The 19,215-nt window shown below is 50.5% G+C and overlaps 2 protein-coding genes across 4 annotated transcripts in view; one reads left to right on the plus strand and one right to left on the minus strand.

Moving 5' to 3' along the window:
- CCDC9B (coiled-coil domain containing 9B) overlaps nt 1-19,215 on the plus strand; it is a 61,862-nt gene that overhangs the window by 1,116 nt on the left and 41,531 nt on the right. The window lies entirely within an intron of this gene.
- On the minus strand, nt 204-18,921 carry DISP2 (dispatched RND transporter family member 2). Its single transcript, XM_064659950.1, has 8 exons — nt 18,374-18,921; nt 11,423-11,869; nt 9,154-9,183; nt 7,180-7,303; nt 6,306-6,421; nt 5,918-6,036; nt 5,197-5,294; nt 204-4,570 (listed from the first exon to the last, which is right to left on the minus strand). The coding sequence occupies exons 1-8, from the start codon at nt 18,919-18,921 to the stop codon at nt 1,151-1,153; spliced, it is 4,902 nt and encodes a 1,633-aa protein (XP_064516020.1). The 3' UTR covers nt 204-1,150.

Raw genomic sequence — 19,215 nt, forward strand, 5'->3', positions numbered from 1 at the left:
TTTACTATCAGCTTTTAAAGATCATAGCCCTAATGGCTATCAGGCAATCACTGCCTGTCTCCTACAGAGCAGGGGCAACTTGTGGGTGTCAGAAGGAGTAAGTATTTTTAAGATGTATACTTTCCTTTGGAAAATATATTAGGCACTTAAAAGGTGAAGAAAATAACCCCAGTGTTCTTGGCAAAAATGAAGCATCACACAGATTTAGGAAAGTTCGTCATAAACATTTATTTTATGTCAACCTGTTTAGAGAATGTTTTACTCTTCAACAGATAGAGGTTAGGAAGTGTTTGTTTTCCTGTTTGTTTTCTGGTAGAGGGAAAAAAAAAGTAAAATTCAAGATTCACTAGATATGTGAATTTTAAAAAGTTACGTGTTTGTGGGGAATGCCTTGAGTGGGAACAGGCTGTGAGGAGGACACAGAAAGCACCCGAATCACAGAGGGGACGAGGACTCTTTTCTCGAGGGGGAAATTCGCACTGAAAATCTTTGGCAGTACTAGAATTCCTTCAGATAAAACAAATTGAAGTTGTTACTGGAAATAGATTTGGGCTGGATTCTGCAGCCCCTCCATGATCAGGAAGAGGCTGTGTCAACTCAGAAGCCTCGAGGGGATTTTTTGTAATATCTGAGTTATTTTGATGAGGTCTGTGAACCTGGGCTTTGCATAAAGTAGAAAATGAAAGACTTTCTTTTCTTTAATTAACCGTACACTTTACAATATCTAGATTGCCAGTAGTTTAGTTTTGGATTTTTTTTTTTTTTTTAACATGAGCTCTCTTTCTCTGTCCTTAAATACCTGGAGCTTCACCTCATTATTTCTCTCCTCTGTGACCTTGACAAGAAACCAAAATCTATTCACTTTGTAGGAAATGGCAAACCAGGTTTACTCGATAAGTCCTGCAGAACAGCTGTAACATGGCACCAGACACTGGAGGGTCAGAGGCTTGTACTCCGTGAGAATTGCTCTGTCATCCTCTCACTAGCATCAGATCTGCTGGTTCTGTGGAAACACAGGTGTTTGCGCAGCTGAAATACTAAGAAATAGTCTCAGCTCTGGGAGAGGTGGGAGGAAAAAACTGATATTTACAGTTCCAAGGAGATTTGGACTTGCCCGTTCCCCAGCAGCAGCTTTGCTCTCTGCCAGGTTTCAGCTGTTGTAGCCAGAGCTTTGTGCGCTGGATCGTTTGATCCAAACATCAGGCATGTCTGGTTGGCTGTTGGGTAACACGACCGGCCCCTCGCTCCCCAATCCAAACCGATTTTTCCACGAGGAGCTGTTCTGCTGTGACGCTGCCGGAGAGACATCAAAGACAGTCTCCCTCAGGTCCAGCCGCAGGGTATCTCTCTTGCCGTTCAGGTAACCTCTCTCCGCGTTACCGTAGGAGTCAGACAGCTCCAAGGCATCGGGACAGGAGCTGGCTGACTCAGCAAGCTTCAGGCCCTGCTCAAAATCACTGATCGACGTCTCGCTGGAGATGTTGAGCATGTCAAAGGAGCTGCCGAGGGAACAAAGGCATCTGTGAATTTTGTAGATGTCAGCAGCAGGGAGGGGGCTGCGCTCTGAGGTATAGTCTGGCTGCTGCTGGGCAGTGTCGCTGGAACATTGGGATTTATTGAGCTGCCCGTCTTCTTCCGTGCCAACCAGCTGGGTGTGGTCCAGCCCAGACCCGTCCCACGCTTTCAGACTGTACTTTTGACAGCGACAATCTCGGCAGAGTCTCTCCCTGTGGATTTCTGCTTCCGAGGTGCTGTGCTTGTAAGGAGAGGAAGTTTGCAGGGCGGGACACTGGCACAGGCCGACCTGCTGGTCTCCAAGGGTCTCCTGCAGGCTCTGTCTCTCTCTGTCCAGGGAGGGGTGCGTTCCCCCTCGGGGGCATCTGTTGTCTTCAACTTGTGTGTCTTCAGAGAGCACAGAGGGCCGGTTAGACAGCTTGCTCGTGGAAGTGCTGTTGTCAAAACTGTCGCTGAGTTTCCTGGACAAGGGCTGGAGCTCGTATTGCTCATTTGCAGTGTTGGCCTCCTGGACCTTCCGCAACCGGTTTTGCTTCTCGCTGCCCCCACAGGCAAAGTTTCCGCTCAGCCCGGAGTCATCGGTGTAGTCTTTCATGGTGTGGGCACAAGGCCAGAGGATCTGCCCACAGTTCTTCTCCGGGCCGAAGAAGCAGCAGAGCGACTGGAAGAAGAAGCTGGCAAACCCACAGCTGATACAATTGATCATCATGACGAATATCCCCAGCTTCCTGTACGCCAGGACCGTGGCAGGCAACATGATGACCCCTGCAGAGAAGAGAGCGGAAGCTGCCATGGCCGTGGCACAGCTCATCTGCTTCAGGGAAAAGGCCACTCGGCTCAGGCGGTCGGAATGGGGGCACAGGTGGTAGGAGATGCAGTAGTTGACGGTGAAGTCAACAGAGAGACCTACTGCAGCCGAAATGAAGAGAGACTCCACTGCATTGAGCTGCCACTCCAAGAGGACCAAAAGGCCAATGGTGACCAGGACGGTGCCCGCGATGGCAGTGACAGAGAAAACACTAAGGAGGACGTTCCAGGTAGTGAGCAGCAGCACCACGAAGGAAACTGCTATGGAGAGCCCCATGACCACCATGGTTTCTGTGCTGAGGCTGTCCTGCAGGTTGTACAGCTCTAGTTTACTGGTAAACCATCCGTTCTGAAGCCCCACAGGGGCAGTTTTCATTTCCTCTGTTACCCAGAGGCTGATTTCCTCGTAAAATTGTTTGGATTTGCTGTAGTTGAAGCTATAGTGGTAAACAGTTTGAAACTGCAGCACTAAGGCAGTGAGATTTCCCTCCTCATCAAACCTGAGGCCCAGGTCATACGTTTCTGCCCCTTCCCTGCCCTCTTCCAGGAGCATCATTTTGATGCAGTGCACGAAGACTTCGCTTCTGTAAGGGAAAGAGAAGTGGTTACAGCAAAGGTTGAAGCTGTGGTCTCGCTGGGAGCACTGGCGGCTGTCCATCCACCTGAGGAACTCCTCCATGAAGCACACAGTAGACTTTTGCTCCGTGTCAGGGTAATAGAATGTTTTGTTCTTCACTTTTTGGCAGAATTCGAGGAGCCACTTCTGGGCATCGGGGTTTTGGATTGTGAAGGTGGTGTCTTTCACGAGAGTGCCGTTGCTTTTTGGGTTGAAATGGTCCCCGTTGTCCACAGGCAGAACGCCCCAGACTATGGTGACGGGCATACGCTGCCCTTCTCCGCGCTCCAGCCTCTCAAACATGAACTGGTGGCAGTACTCGGAGTCGTACCTCTCGAAGGGGTGGCTCAGCCTGAACACCTGGACAGATGATGTCTCCAGGGTAGGGAGCTTGAGTTTGGGGTTGGAGCAGGAAATGTAGGCACCTCCAATGGCTAAGGCAGCAAACCAGCAGATCCAGATGTACCGAAACTTGATGACGCCGCAAGGCAGGAGCTTTTCAAAGAGCAGCTTGGAGGTTTCAGACAGTGTGTTCTGGAGCCCCCTGAGGATGTAATGGAGGGAGAGAGCGACTCTCTTGTGGCCGCTGTTGTTCCAGTAGCCTTCTGGCTTGTAAACGCAGGCGGTTGCGACGTAGCGCTCATAGAGCACGGCCGAGGAGGGCAGCCAGCTCAGCATGAACAGCAGGTTCACCAGCACCGAGGTGCCCATGTAGACGGCGAAGCAGCGGATGGCTGTGATGTTGCTGATGTAGCTGGCGTAGAAGGCGGCGCCCGTCGTGAAGCATGAGGCCAGCATGAGATACGCAAAGTGGTGCATGGTTTGACTCACCCACTGAGCGAGCCCGGCCGAAGGGTTCTGGCTCTTGCTGAGGTTCCACAGGTCGAAGAAGACAAAGGTGTGGTTGGCACAAATGCTGCTGAGAACGATGACTGCTGTCAGGTTCACAAAAGGGAAGTAGGTGAATCTGAAGGCCACCTTGTACAAGAAGTAGGAGATCATCAAAGAACTGACAACAGCAAGCAGGACCATCAGGGTAATAAAGACTGAGCGTAAATAAAAAGAAATGCTTAGAAAAATAGCTAATATTGCAAGTACTGGATACTTAGTATCCAGTAAAAGGTAGTGATGGAACAGTTTCTGTTTAAGGCCCAGGTCCATTCCAGTGATAGAGGTGTAGTTATCAAACAGATCCCAGGTTTCAAGGTTGTCTAAATAGATCCCCATCATCGATGCACCTTTTCTTGTAGGCAGGAAGAGCAGGCTGTATTTGAGAGAGGGCACTTGGTACTCCATCGTCTGGGGGCTGAGAAAGTCCCTGTCGACCAGGAAGTGAAGCAGTTGGTAGATGGCATTGAAGCGGGTACATTTTTCTGGGACTTGGGCACACTGGGAGCGTTTCTGTCTGACGGCCGCAGGGCCTATGCAGGACGGGGTGAGGACCCCTCTGTGGTAGTCTGGAGCACAGGCACGGAGCAGGGCCAGGGTGTGGGAGATGTCTCCCTGGGTTATCTCCAGGCATGAAGACCTGTTGTACAGGACAGCGATGTAGTTCCCCAGGGACCAGCTCGGGCAGCATTCGTTGGCTTCTGTGCGCTGGCAGAGGTCTCGGAAATGCACGTGGGAGCGGATCTGGAAAACAGAGCAGGGGCATCAGGGCAGACTCCGGTGTGTTCCTTGTTCCCTGCAGTAATCCTCCCTACTCCTTCTTCTGTCCTATCCTCCCCTTTCCCCTTTTCCCCTTTCTCCTTTCCCCTTTCCTTTTCCCCCCAGGTGTACCAGCCATCCCTTGCCATCCTCCCAAAGACAAATCCCAAACACCATTTGCCTTTTCCAAAAATTAAACCTCGTCCATTATTTATGTTTTATAACCACAGATTTTAAAATTTGGCTCCTATGGCAAATGCAGCTAATCCCATTAGAACTCCCACTTTTAAAACTTGCTGCCAGTGTCCAAGCTGCTAGTTCCATTTCCATAATTAGGTTCTGCTGCCCAAAATCCTCAGCAGCTTCTGAGGAACACCTTTGGCTCCCAGACCAGCTCTTGTTCAGTGTCCGTTTATTCTTGTTTAATTTGCAACTGGCAGGTGGGATCATCCCTGTATTGCCAAGGAGATGAAATGCTTTGGAATCCTCCAGGTGAAACCTGTTGTGTAGCTCACGTTCTTTCTGTCTGGCATCCTCTCAGCTAGACATCAAAAATTGTGGCAGACAGAAAAGAGACAGCCTGGACATGTGTTCTTGCTGCCATCACTGACCTTGTCTTGTTCCATTTGACACATGGACTGAATAGCTTGCAAGTTCCATAAGCTCCCAGCAGTTGTGGACATAAATACCAGCTGGGAATAGCTCTTTTCTGAAATAAAGAAGAAAAAAAATATTAAAGAAAATGATTAGCTAATGAAAATTAATCAGCCAGGCTGTTTGGAGTAGACTCTCTGTCCATGGAAAAAGCAAAGTGTCTGTGTGTATCTGTGTCCACAGGACTGCTCTGGAGGGCTCCCTGCAGGGACGCAGGTCACAAGACAGCAGTGAGTGGTAGCATCTGTCTCGTGTGACCTCAGCTCTGCTCCTTGCCCATCTGCCATTTACATTTTTCAAGAAGAAAAGAAGAAACAGAGAGGGAGTGGGAGCAGAGAGGGAGGGTGGCATGCGCTGTGTTTTGAGAGGATTCACTTTTGATGTGGGTAAATGGTAAAAACATTAGTCCTTTAACATGTGCTTTTAAGGGATATTTCTAGAGGGAAAACCAGAAGTATGGCAAAGGGTTAAGAAGGAGGAACAATTTCTGAACAAGCCTTTTCTGACCACTCAGTTCTGAAGTGCTGGGAGGGCACTATCAAAGCTCTCCCATGTGGAATTGTGCACACTGCTTGCTTAGAGCCATTTCAGGGTATTCCCCGTGTCCCACACTCTGCCAATTCCGTCACTTGGGTTCTGGGTGTGCAGCACTTACGGCCCCGTCGACATCCCCCTCACCTGGGGGCCCACAGAAGAATCCATCTGCTCCGTAGCTTGTTTCCACCATTCTCCGTGTCCTCGCTGCTTGTTCTCCCTGAGCAGCCTTCTGGCCTCTGCCCATGCCAAGGTCGTCATAGCTAGCAAAGAGCAGATTATTGTTAATAATTATTGCTACTATCTGGAGATCATCTGGCCCTGAGTCACGTTCTCTGACAAGGGCCTGGTGCCACACACAGCAATAGGGAATCCAAATCCATTGCAGGCATACAGACTTCAAACTCTGCAGGGTCCTGGTCACTTTTAAGTGCAGGATATATATTATACTTCACAGAGATATCTTGGAATATTGAATGTGTACCTTTACAGTCAACATCTCCCTCAACCCCCCCAAACCAAACCCAAATACCTTTTCTTCTTGGCATAGGGAGAAAGGGAAAAGGTCTTCTTGTAGCCCGTGTGGCTCTCGACATTCCTCCACACAACGAGCTTCCTGCCAATGTCAGTGTCTCGTGGCTCGAATCCCTGCTCAAGGAAAAGGGCTTTGTCACCACTCACACTTCACTCAGCTGTCCTTAGCCCTCCTCTGAGACACAGAAACTGTATTACTGCATCTTGGAGAGAGACACAAATTCAACTTCCCCTGGAACTACTGCATCCCAGACACAAGAGAAAAAATATGTCTCCTTTCCCTTCCTCGCAACAATGGCTACAATTCTCTCTCCCTGATCTCCTAAGATTCTTCTCCTTTTCAAGTGTAATGGTCCCTTACAGAAATGGCACTGATTTTCCACTTCATGGATGAACTCTAGTGTAATCTTATTTTTTCAGGATTCCTCCATTAACTGGAGGCAGGGATGACTTTAGGGAGTGTGGGATTCTGCATGGAAAACAGGACTCTGTGTGTAGTGCTCGCAGCAGGGCAGGCTCTCTGTTTCAAGAGCCTCGTGCACAGGCTGTAGGAAGCAAAGCCAGATCCACCATCCAATCTCTGCCCAGCCTGGGGGTGACCCCAGCCTTCCAGCTGTGGAAGGGGAGCAAAGGGAGCAATCCCAGTTTGTGCTGGCAGTGTCTCCACACCGAGGGAGGGCACTGGTGGGAGTGCAGAGCACAGCTGAGGGATGGGCTGGTGGCTGCCACTGGCACGGGCTGTGCTCTCCCTGCGTGCCAGAGGGGCAGCTGTGTGGTACTGACACATTCTGCTCGTCCTGGAGGGATGATATCCCGGCTTGGCCGTGCATTTTCCTTATGTCCCTGTCGAGGTATCAGCTGCAGGGACTTACCATTAAGGGTTCTGAGAAGTCAGGCAGGTTCCCGACGAGCAGCCCGGCGACGGTGCAGAGCACGGCTGTGACTGAGCACAGCCCCAGCACGGCCAGCGGCCACTCCGCCACCAGCTGGGAGTAACTGCAACCAACAGGAGCACAGAACACGAGCTGTTAAAGACCTCTCTGGGCACCCAACCTGCTGTCCCACCAACGAGGCGTTAGGAACAGGAAGGAAAAAATCAGGGTTTCTGCTTCAAGCAGTCATTTATTGCGAGGCTTGGAGGCTCTGGTACAGCTGTTAATGAACATATTACACCTCTAACTGGATGTTTGCAGGCCGCTCTAATTAACTCGGGTAATTACATTTTGCCTCGCTGCATTTTCCTGCTTTTTCAATCCAAAATAATAAAAACCAGGCTCTTGTGTCCTAGGGCAAAATGAAGCTTTAAATGTTTAACTTCAAAGATTGCATTTAAAAAGAGCTTCTTCCTTTTTTCCCCCCGTTGTGCAATGTCAGTTTGGGCTGCAGATTTCCAGCCTGGGGACCCTGAGAAGTCTTTGGGCTATTCTGAAGAGTCCCCTGAAGGCAAATAACCCAAGCAAGTCCATTGTCATTGGTCTACATTCATATATAATGTCTAAATTCATACATATTCAGTACAATATATATAATTTTAATGACATTTCACCCATTTTTAATGACATTTCTATGCCATCAAAACTCTTCCGGAGAAGCAGCTTCCTCTGGTCAAACTATTTTTTCCAGTTACTTTTATTCTGAAAGAGCTGGGGTAAAATTTTCAATCCAAGCTCTATTTTTATTTTGGTGCAAATTGTCTCCCATAAGGGATGATCTATGGAAGTTACTCTCCCACAGTTTTTTTTTCACCAGTGCAGGTTTTTACTGCATCAAGATTTTTGTCTTCCTCAAAAATACGTGTTGAGGTGTAAGAAAGCAGAATGGGTTCCTGCTCTGGTTTGGCAGGTTCTAGGCAGTCCTGTGTTCTGATGTTTTTCTGAAATATGAGGAATTCTTTGTCGATAAATAATTGACAAATGTCTGGGTTTCAGGTATTGAAATTCACAAATATTTGTGAAGGGAAGTGAAATATTTATGAACATTGTTTGAGGTGGAATGTTCCTGTTTGCCTGCTCTTTTGCTCCTCTTGCCTCTGACTCCACTGCAGCTATTTCACCATTAGAAACCATCACAAGCACTTCAAACACCTTTTCACATGACTTTTGATTTTTTTTTGTATTTTTTTCAATTTACGACTGCCTTATCAAATTTGTTTTCATAGATGAAGTCTTTACTGTTGAAAATGAACAAAAATTGCCCTTTATGCATTAAAGTACCTAATTTCTGAAGGCTGTTTTGGGTGCTTCCATGTCATATTAACAGAAAAAAAGGAGAGAGAAAGAAAAGGAATCAGTTCCAGTGTCTGATGATGGAAGATACTTATCCATATCTTCCAAACCAAAATCAGCTTTTAAACAGAAGTAGAAAGCAATGAAATTGTTTTAATTTGGAGAAATGTATTTAAAATCCTCTGTCTTTTGAAAAGATGAATTTAGTTCATGGGTGGGCTCTCCACCTTATTGCTCATCTGGTAGGACAAACTGGATTAATCGTGTATAAATATACATACATGTGTATATATATATATATACACACATATACATACACACACACATATATAGGATTATTATATCTATATATCTACAAAGTTACTGTGTGGGTTAGAGCCAGGCACCCGCCCAAGAACAGCTACTGAGACAGCCTTGCTGTTCATTAATTCAGGTTAAATTGATCTCAGGAGCAAATGGAGATTTTCCAAGGAGTGGGAAGCCCCAGGAGCACTGACCTCCCCTCTGGAGCTGGGCCTGGCAGGATGTCACCCCCAGTGACACTCTGCTTTCTGATAGCAGGGTGGGAGAGCACTGATCACACAGGGTAGAAGGGCAGGAAGCTTTTGCTGTTAAACATACCTTTTTGGCATCCTGAAAGCTTTGTCGTGTCTGCAGACAGAAAAAAAAAAGATGTGTTCATTTATTATAGTGCTGCACTGGTCTGAGCAGGTTAACCCTTGCAGGGCTGTAAGCACCAAGCTGAGCCAATGCTGACACAGGCCTGGCACTGTGTGAATTAGTTTAATGAGTAACAGAGCCTCTGTCTCTCCCATTTTATCCAAAAGGCTGGGAAGCCATGTAGGCTCCTCATTTTGCCCCTCTAAGGAAACCCCGCAGAGTGTATTGGACATTAGCAATGCAATCCCATCGAAATCTCCGTGCAGCTCTTATCCATGAAAATCCGGCTGCTTTCAGTGCTTTCCTGCTGAAATTGTTTCTTGACATAAGCAAACCTCTTTATTAAATCTCATGAGTTGGGCTGGCAATGCTTATAGATGGCTTTTAAATCCTGTTCAGCTCGGCGAGGATTTTCCCCAAAGGTGGCTCTCATTTGTTTCCCAGGCCCCTCCAAAAACAGTATTTTTCCAGGCTAGAGGAGCAGAAGGCCAGTGGAGCTGCTAAAATTATTTTACCAGGATTTTATTCACACAGGAGCATTTGTCACTCCTACTTGTAGGGCTCTGAGGAGAGAAATAAAGAAGCCTTCCCCAGGGGATCCAAGGTTTGTTAATGAATCCCTGAGGACAAGCTTTCCACTGGCATTCTGACAGAAAAGCTACACCTCAGTGGGTCACATATCTGCAGGACCTTTTGTTCTGCTGTCTCCACTGAAATGTCCCCTTGAAACATTCCCTGGCCTGGAATGGCTTTGGGCTGAACACAGCTTCCAGAGAACTGCTCCCACCTCTCTCCGTAGCTGTGCCGAGCTTCCCACAGCCAGTGCTCCCTTCTCCTCTCACCCTCCTCCCACACTCCCGCTTAAGCTGGGAGAAGGTGCTGCTGCACTCCGGCATCTTCGTGGGACAGATGGCCCTGCTCCATCCCAGCAGCCAACTGGTGACCGTGAGGCAACTCCTCCTTCCTGGCCTTGCTATGAGTGGGAGAAGTGGAAAAGCAGCGGAGCAGAGTTCCCTGTGGCACAGTCACTCTCAGTGACTCGTGTAATAAGTGTACTGTGTTTCCCTCATCACACTAATGCTCTGTAGATTCAGGAGAGAGAGAGAGGAGCGAAGCAAAATCCCCCCCAGATTATCAAAGCGAGGTCTCTTCCCGGCAGCGCGCTGCCCATCCTGTGCTAATTCCCTCACAATAGCTCCTCAAACAGATTTGCTTGGATTAAAAACCCCATTCTGGCATTATTATGTTATCACTTTTCTGACTGCTGGTGCTGCACATGCTGCCAGGGATTTGCAATCCAGCTGTGTTTCCTACTTAAATAACCCGTTATGGAGGACGTGGTTGGCAATTTTGTTGATAGCCTGTGAGCGAAAAAGGATCCAGGAAAAGGATCCAGGCTCCAACTGTAGTTGCTCTACACTGCAAACAAGCAAATTAAATCCTCTGTTAATGGCTGGAAAATGAGACTGTAAAGGGCTTTTGTGCCTAAGCCTGCAGTGCTGTACACAGGCAAGGAAGGAATCCTGTGCCATCTTTTATCAGGATTCAGTGGCTACGGCTGCTGCAGCAAAGGGCTCATGGTCTCTAGTACCAAGAGTGGACTCCAGGAGGGACATGGGAAGGATGGTGCTGGCTGGGAGGAGCAGAGGGTCCCAGCTCTGCTTACAAATGAAGTTTGCCCGATTCTGGCACTGCCAACACCCTTGGTGATTCCCAGCCTGCAAAACCAGCTGATCTTCTCCCTTTTGTATCTCTCACTGCCCAGCTGTAGCCAGCGCTTACCCTCGGCAGCCGCTCCCTTCCAGCACAGGCAGAAGCTTCCGCAGGGGCAGGAAAAGAAATGAACTCTGCTCCTATCACTCTGCCAAGATAAAGGATTGGCAACTGGGTGGCTTGGAGTGTGACGGGAGAAAATACAAAGGCCACAGAAGATGGGCATAATCACAGCTGTGTGACCTGGGAGCAGCCGAGTGACCTTGGCTTTAGCCAGCGAGTGCCTTGAGAAGGAAATCCCTGCTGCCCCTGCTGTGGAAATGGCAGCTCTGTGTACACCCACTACAGAGGCGGAGAGCAGACCGGATCCCTCTGGGCCTTTTGGGGCAGCTGCTGCCCCCAGCTGAAGAGCAAACCCACGTTTGGTGCCTCCTCACTCAGACCCTGCTCATCCCTCCCGCTTCCCACCTCCTAGTCCGGGAGGTGCTTTTGGAGCCTCTCTCCATGTGCCTCTTACCTGACTGTGACAACGTGATGCTGCACCGGCCGCCGCTGCCCGGGGGACCACTGTTTCCAGGGTGTTTCTGAGGCCTCGGGGTGGGAATCTGGCACGGGCTCCCCGCTGGAAAGGTGGGAGCACAGCACGGGCCTCTCGCCGTGCCCAGGGAGCGAGGGCAGGCCATAGCTGCCCTGGGGTTCCTCCTGGCTGCAGGGGTGGTACAGGTGGTGCTGCTGCAAGTCCTGGGAGCTCGATGGCACCTGGCCGTTGGACTGGGTGGAGACTGGCCCAAGCGTGTGGCTGGAGGAGGGCAGGGTGTCCCCCCCCAGCCTGGGGGACGCGGGGACGGGGCAGTGATGGACTGGGCAGATCCTTTCCCAGGAAGTGCCGCTGTAGCTGAGCTCAGCATTCCCGATCTCTGGCATGGCAAGGCAGGTCTGGCAAGGTCCTGTATTTTGTTTTTCTCTGCGAGAGAAACGAAGGGAAGGTAAAAGAGCGGGAGGCTGAAAGGCTGCATCCTGAGAGCTGGAGACTTTCACAGCCCTCCCACGGAACACAAATGTCAAACCTCACCCACTGTGTGCTGCACTGAGCCAGCCTCAGGGCTGAGCTGCATTATGCTTTTTATAAAGACATCCTGACTCACTAAGGGATCCCAGGTGATGGAGAATCCTGGAATCCATCACATCTTTGTGTGTGTTGCTCCAAAAGTTTGGGACATTGGGTAATACCCCCAAACAATTCTCCAAGACATTTCACTCTGGAGGGGGCAGAACACACTGACTGGTGATAATGGCAGGGTCCTAACTCGGGACCATGGAGGGATTACAGAGCCCTGGGGACACAAACCAAAGGAATCTGCATGTGAAGAAGCCACTCAATTATCTGTGCTTCCTGGGAGGATTAATTAGTGTGATTGCTCTGCAGAAGGACTGGCGCTGCTCCAGTCGTCGGGACAGCAGGAGAGTGAGTCATCCCTGGCACTGGCACAGCCCAGCAGTGAACCCGGTGCATGTGACTGTAACAGGGGCTTCAGCCTCCAGCCTGGCACATTCCCTGATGGCTCCCATGTCCTGCAGGCTCCACTGGGCTCTTCAGGAACATTTTGTACACAGATGTCCCGAGGATGATAGCAACTGAATTTATGGGTCTTGCCTTGTAGGAAGGGATCTCTAAAGATCTTTTGAAACTTGACTTTCCTCAGGATACTCAGTTTACTGAGACAAAACACTTGGAGGCTCCAGTTCCCAAATAATGAGGTCTCTGCAAGATATACTTTGTTTTCTCCAAGGAATTTAAAACATTATTGCATTCTTATAGTTCTTGATTTATGGAGCCTGAGAGGTTTTGCTTAGAGAAAGTTTGACTAATACTTTGAAGGACTGCTTAATCTGTGTGACACCAAAAATCCCTTCACACACCATAGACTGAGGTCCCTCTGCCCCCCCCCAATGCCTTAGGAATTGCTGTCTCAACAGATGCAAACACCAGCAGTCCTGGTCCTTGTTCAGAGCACGTGCCATGGTCTCTACAGCTGAATTATGTGTCTCACTGCAGTGTCTGGCCTCAAGGATTAAATAGGATGAACAGTTTGGGCCAGCCAGAACCACAAAGTGTCTCAAGTCATCGAAGAATTATGAGGGCTGGAGCAGGACTGCAGTGAGATGAACTTTAGCCTGAGGCACCTGATGTGATGTGGGAAAAAAAGAAGGTAAAAAGTTGGGGAAGGAATGTTTTGTAAAACTTGCAGAGTCCCTCTCATTTCTTTTTCACACAGCCATGGAAAAAGACAGAATTCTAGCAATTACAGGTCTCTGGAATTGTACCCAAGTTTAATGACAAAAGGATTTGAAGAATAGTAGTAGCTCAGTATTGCTTGAAAATTCCTATTTCTTCCTGAAAGGAGGACATATTGGCCTTGGCAGCCTCTGCTATGTACTTTGCAACATCAATTGAGTTTATCAACACTGATAATCTACATTTCATGATTGTACAAAAGGGGCTTATTTCATTAAAATCATTACAGCAGAGTAATGTTAGTGGTAGCAGTTACAGTGGAGACTCGTGGCACAGACATCACACTCAGCTTTACTTGCAGACTGTACCAGCCCAGGGACCAGTAGCAACAAACCCCTGAGGGATCAGGCCCCATCCAATGGTAATTTTAGTTTCTAAGCCAGAAAGCAGCTGCAGCAGTCACAGCACGGGTGGCACGTTCATGGGGCCTCCTTGCAATGGCACTGACTTCAGAAGCCATGACTGATGAGCAAATGCAAAGTGGCTTGAAAGAAGTCAGCTTTGTGCTGAAGCAGGTGCCAGAAAACCAGCAGAGCTCAGTGAGATAAGGTCGAGATAAGTTTGTCTCAGCACTTGCAGAGCTCGAGTGCCTCTGCTCTGCAGCCCAGAGTGCTGGTGAGGCTTGGGCTGGAGCTCCTGAACAGACCGTGCCAGTGATATCCCAGTCCACCCACAGAACTTGTCAAATAACATCAACAATGGCCTTGAAGTCCTTGCTGTCCTGTCCCAGGTGGATTAGTGGCAGGATTACCTGGCCTTTCAAGTGTGTGATTGGTGTTAGAGCTCTGTGTAAAGGTGCTTTAGAGCAGAACTCGTCAGACACGAGATTACAAATGCAATGCCAGCAGAGCTGCTCAGGAGATGTAACCTGAAGTCTTGTCTGGGGTTGTCACAGCCTCATCAGAGCCAGCCCTGCACAGGGAGGATTCAGGTGCAGCAGCACTGCACACAGGCCAAGGGAAGATTAGGGTTTGTGGTAGCCAACAAATAACATTACATCTTTTATTAGTTGTTGCCCTGCTCTACGAATTCTGGAGCCAACCTGACAGGGAGATGCTAAACACCACAAACCCCACAGCTCTGGGGAGCTGCAGGGGCAGAGGTGGTTTGGGAGAGCTGGTCTGGAGGGTCCCTCGAGCCACTCTCAAGCCTAAATTGTAAATCACCTCTTCTTCCCAGGTGTCCAGTGGCTTGGTTGGGGTTTGTAGTTTTGTACTACAGGGAATTTTCATCAGAGAGTTGATGTCATGGTAGTGTTATGCTTTGGCAAGGTCTAGACCTTTTCTCACTCCCTTTTTGATGCCTCTGAGTTACTCTTTACCTTGATCCTGTTGCGTTTCCTAATTTCTGTGCACTTTAAATAGGTGATGCTCTCCTACAGTGCATAATAATTCACGGAGACGCTGCTGCACTGACAGCTTGTGTTTTGGTGTTCCACACCTATACAATATTTCTGTTCTTTTTTTTTTAAAGCAAAAGCAAAATTTCCTTTCCTTGAAACTGCTGGATCTGCACTGGAATCTGGGACTAAATTGGTCTGTCTGCCTTAGCTGAGGGTGAATATGTAACACTGGACAGAACAAAAAGGCTTTCAAAGAATACACTTTGAAGGTGGTCAGGGAGAGGCACGGAGGCCATACAATGAAAAATTCCCCCTCCAAAAGCACCTCAGCTACAAAACCTCCCAGTGGGGAAAGCAGATGCAAAGTCTTAAATATCACAGATTGCCTCCAGGTTTTCTGCTCAGACATTGGTAGCTTTGAGTCTCATATTCCCCATGAAATCCCACTCTCCTTGTTTGCCATCTTTGCTGTGAAACACTGTCAAGTTCTACTCTTCCCCCACGCCTTGTCTCTTAACCCGATCCCTGGCCTGCTCAGTGACTCCAGATTCTGGGATAACTTTGGCCACTTTGGATCATTCACTCGTGACTCCTCTTCATTATCTCCTTTTCAGACTAAACAATTAGATCTGTCAGTCACCCTCCAGATATGAATTCCCTTATGCTCAACCCTCTCCAGTTCCATGACGATGTGACCTTGGTTATCCACAATCTCCAGGGAAACCTGGAGCTGGCAAATAATGATGGGTTGGGATAATCACTGCTGGCAGCTCTGCAGAGGTCGAGTCTCCACGTGCTGCTCTCCCAATTAGCCGTAGTGCTGCTGAGCTTAACCTTTGGTCTGCTGAGCTCTGCACCAGACATGTGGGCTGGTCCTTCTTTGCCTCCAACCATGTCACTGTTACCTTTCCGAGCCCTCAGGACCCTGAACCGTGCTGGAGAAATGTTTCAGGGGGGTGATTCTGATATCTGTTTGCTGTCAGGCATGAGGAGGGGAGGGCAGAGCCCCACACTGGACTCTGCTTGCCATGCTGGCACTGACAAAGACTTTTAACATTCATGGGCTGTGTCAGATGTTTGATATCTTTGGGTCTAAGGGGGCAGAAATGGTGTCTCAGCCACAGAAAAGCCTACAGAGGCAGCTGACAGCCTCTGTTTTCTTCTCCAGGCTCAGCTGGATGCAACCAGAGAGATGTTGGGAAAGGAGAGAATGAGGAGGTGGAGGGAAAGGTACACACCAGGGTTAACTGCTCCTGTTACCCACAGCAGTGAGTCGTGTTTCTCACGCTATTTGCTTCCCCGTCTCTTCCCCTGGGATGTCTGAACAGAACAATAATCCAATTTATGGGCCTGCCCAAGTCACTGGGAGTGCAGCAGTGCTTCTCTGAGCGAGTACCAGGGCACACGGAGCCTACCTTGTGGGGTGAACCAGCAAAAGGACTGGAGCTTCTTCCCACAAGGATCCAGGCAAGGTAAGGCCAGGATTTCTAAGGAGCCAGCTTTCTGCCATTCCAGCTCTGCGGGGATGTGGAGCAGTGCTGGGATGCAGGGACTGTGGCAGGAGCCAAGGGCTGGAGGCCATGACTCCACCCCTGGCGTGGGGTCTCTCCCTCCTGCAGGGACTGGCATCCTTCTGCCCCACAGAAGGTGGCTGCAGGACCTGGCTTTAGGCTTTGCCTGCCCACCTCAGCCCCTCAGCAGGAGGGTTTGCTGGAAAGCTGCCATGTTGGCTGCCTGGTCCCAGCACATTCCCCTCGGGATGGCTTCGCTCTGCAGCACACGGAGCCGAGCTGGGGCAGAGGGAGCTTTGTGGGGCAGGGAAGTGGCAGCTTCGGGTCCTCTTCCCTTTCCTAAGCCACTCCATTTTTTTGCACTCTCTGGGCTTGCTGCCCCTGAGCCACACAGCAGGAAAGCACATGAGGTTCTGAGAGAGAAATGAGCCGAAGATATTCAGCCTTTTGCAGGAATGGCTCCTTTCTTGGGCTGCTAATTCCACCCTCGTCCCCAAGCCCATTTCTATAAGCGCTGCTTTTTTTTTAATAGATCATCTCCTCCTTTGCATACTAAGGAGAGGATCAGGAAAGCAGCACTTTGCATATGAAAGATGGGAAACACCTACCTAGTGAATGGAGCTGTCTGATGCCTGAGTCAAACTACAACTTCTCCTGCTGACAGAGGAATCTCAAGGGGGCATACAAACAAGGAGAGAAAGGGCAGGAGTCTGTACCTTGCCTAGAGCAAGAGCCTTTTTCCCCAGGAACCTTTGCTTAATTAGACATTAAGAATTACAAAATTTCATTCATCAAAAAAAAAAATCTGGTTTTATTTTTTCCCTTTTTTTTTCTTACTCTAGCAAGGTTTTGTTTGCATGTCAGCTGTACAAGTTTTCCTGAATGAAAAAGAAATTTAATTCTTTCTGAATGAAACCCGTGTGCTATAGGTCAGCTTCCATCTAGACTAATGGCTTTTTTCCTGGAGAGCTGTAAATGACTTTTTAAGAATGGGCTTTTATAATGGAATTTAAATTTCCCTTTGAACGTACCACCAGCAAAACAGCAGTGGAGCTCTCGAGAAAGAAAGAGCTCTTTCGCTTGTGTTTTCTGAGGAGATAAGAGCGCCCTTTCCCAGGGATTAGGGAAGGGTTCATTGCCTTTCACTGTCACCTCGTTACCCAGCTCCCTGTCTCGCTGACAGGGAGAGACCGGCACTCCTGAGCAATCCGTCTCCTCCTTCGGCTGCGGCAAATCCTTGTGCACTGAGCAATTCCTGGGGAGTTGCTGTTTGGCTTTCTCAGTCTAGCAGCAGGATCATGTGCATCCTTGAGAAGACCTACAGTCTTTTTGTTAATGAGACTCCTGAGTATGTTAAATCATCATGAAAAATTAATGAGACTGCAAAACTCCACTTCCCACGTAGTCTGCCAGGAAAAGTTTAGTTTTATAATCCTTTCCATTGACTCGTGTGAACTGCCTTACCTTTACCCCAGGCAGCTTCTGCTGCTGCGGGTACAGGTGTGTGTGCTGGGACAGAGCCAGACACAGAGGGCTCGAGGTCCCCACCCAGCCTTCAGTGCCAGAACAGCTCTGGCTGCATGGGAAAAATCACGTTTTGAAGAAAAAAGGAGTGAAATGAAAAGGGAAAGGAAAAGAAAGCCCCACCTTGCTGTCCCAGTCTGAAAGAGGCTGGGAGGAAGGTAGTGTTTTCTGCCATCTGTGTTTTTCTGGTGATGAGCTGAGCACTGATGATGAAGAGCCTTGGCTAGGGCAGAGGGTGGGGACCAGAGAGCGAACCCTGCGTGAGCAGCGGGGTGAAATTGCGGCTGCCAACCTGGCTGCAGGCACCAGGTCAGGGAGCATATGGCACAGGGCTGCGGGGCTTTATGGGGGAGATCTTTGGAGTGAACCCCATGTTTGCCCACAGTGCAGTGAGGCTCTATCTGAGACGCTGCACTTTCCAACAATAGCTCTCCCGTTGCTGCGGTAGGGAGGGGAGGGCTCACCATGTTGCAGGATAGAAACGTGCCCGGGAGGCCAAGCCGGGAAGCCCCGCCGGCAGGGTTGGCTTCTCATGGTGTTCCTGGCCCCGGGCAGGAGCGACCAGGGCCCGGGTTGGGCAGCGCACACCGCCAGAGCCCGGACCGCGGGCGGGCAGCTGGGCGGGCAGCGAGGGGCTCTGCCTGCGGGACACGCCTCGGTGGGGCTGGGGATCCCCGGACCCAGGAAAACCCCGCTGGCACCGACCACCTCCCACCCACAGAGCCGGCGGTGGCGGCAGCTCCCACCCGCCGGGGCACCGGCTCCGCATCCCCGTCCCGGCCCCGCAGCTCCTACCTGGGCGAGGCGGGGCCGCGGCCGCGGCGCGTCCCCTCGGGCCGCGGCTCCCGGGGCGGCGTGGCGGGCGCGGCCTCCATGGCCGGCGGCGGCGGGCGCTGTCCGTGCCCGCGGTGCTGAACGCTCCGGAGCGGCGGCCGCAGCGCCCCGGCGCGTCCCAGCTCGGCTCTGCCCGACGCGGCTGTGCCCGGCTCGGCTCTGCCCGGCTCGGCTCTGCCCGGCGCGGCTCTGCCCGGCTCGGCTCTGCCCGGCGCGGCTTTGCCCGGCGTAGCTCTGCCCGGCGGGGCTCTGCCCGGCTCTGCCCGGCTCGGCTCTGCCCGGCTCTGCCCGGCTCGGCTCTGCCCGGCTTTGCCCGGCTCGGCTCTGCCCGGCTCGGCGCGGCGCTTGCGCGGCCGCGGAGGCGGAGGCGGGGCGGGCGCGGGGGCGCTGCCGCCGGCACAGGGAGCGCGGTGCGCTGCGGGGGGAGCCGTGAGCCCCGGGGCCAGCCCGGCTGTCGGGGATGGGGCTGAGCGTGCGGGTCCGGGACGGGAGCTCGGGACACCGGGCATCCTTTGGGTGACTCATCCGCGCAGTTGTGCTCCTGGTTGGCCCGGACTGGGACCGCTCCCAGAAGTGCTCCCGGCCCTGTGTGGCAGGTGCAGGGAAGCGTTTTGAAGTGGTGGGTTTCAGCAGCATTAAATAAGTTAATGATTCGTTTAAATAGGTGGTAGTTTGAAACAACCGAGTTGAAAGCACGGAGAACATAGGGAGGTCAGGCACGTTCCCCTCCTTGCAGGATCCTGCTGTCACTATCTATCAATATGACAATGGGTGGTAGCCCCCTTGGGCATGGGGAGGACTTC

Source organism: Pseudopipra pipra, chromosome 6 (genome assembly GCF_036250125.1).
Source record: "Pseudopipra pipra isolate bDixPip1 chromosome 6, bDixPip1.hap1, whole genome shotgun sequence".
In the NCBI taxonomy this organism is placed as follows: domain Eukaryota; kingdom Metazoa; phylum Chordata; class Aves; order Passeriformes; family Pipridae; genus Pseudopipra; species Pseudopipra pipra.

Excerpts from the sequence above, each read along its gene's own strand:
- DISP2 (XM_064659950.1), bottom strand. The coding sequence starts at position 18,921 with ATGCCCGGTGTCCCGAGCTCCCGTCCCGGACCCGCACGCTCAGCCCCA. Across the intron at positions 7,304-9,153 it reads GCTTTCAGGATGCCAAAAAG|TTACTCCCAGCTGGTGGCGG; the intron begins GTATGTTTAACA and ends TGTTGGTTGCAG. Across the intron at positions 5,295-5,917 it reads ATTCTTCTGTGGGCCCCCAG|AAAAGAGCTATTCCCAGCTG; the intron begins GTGAGGGGGATG and ends TCTTTATTTCAG.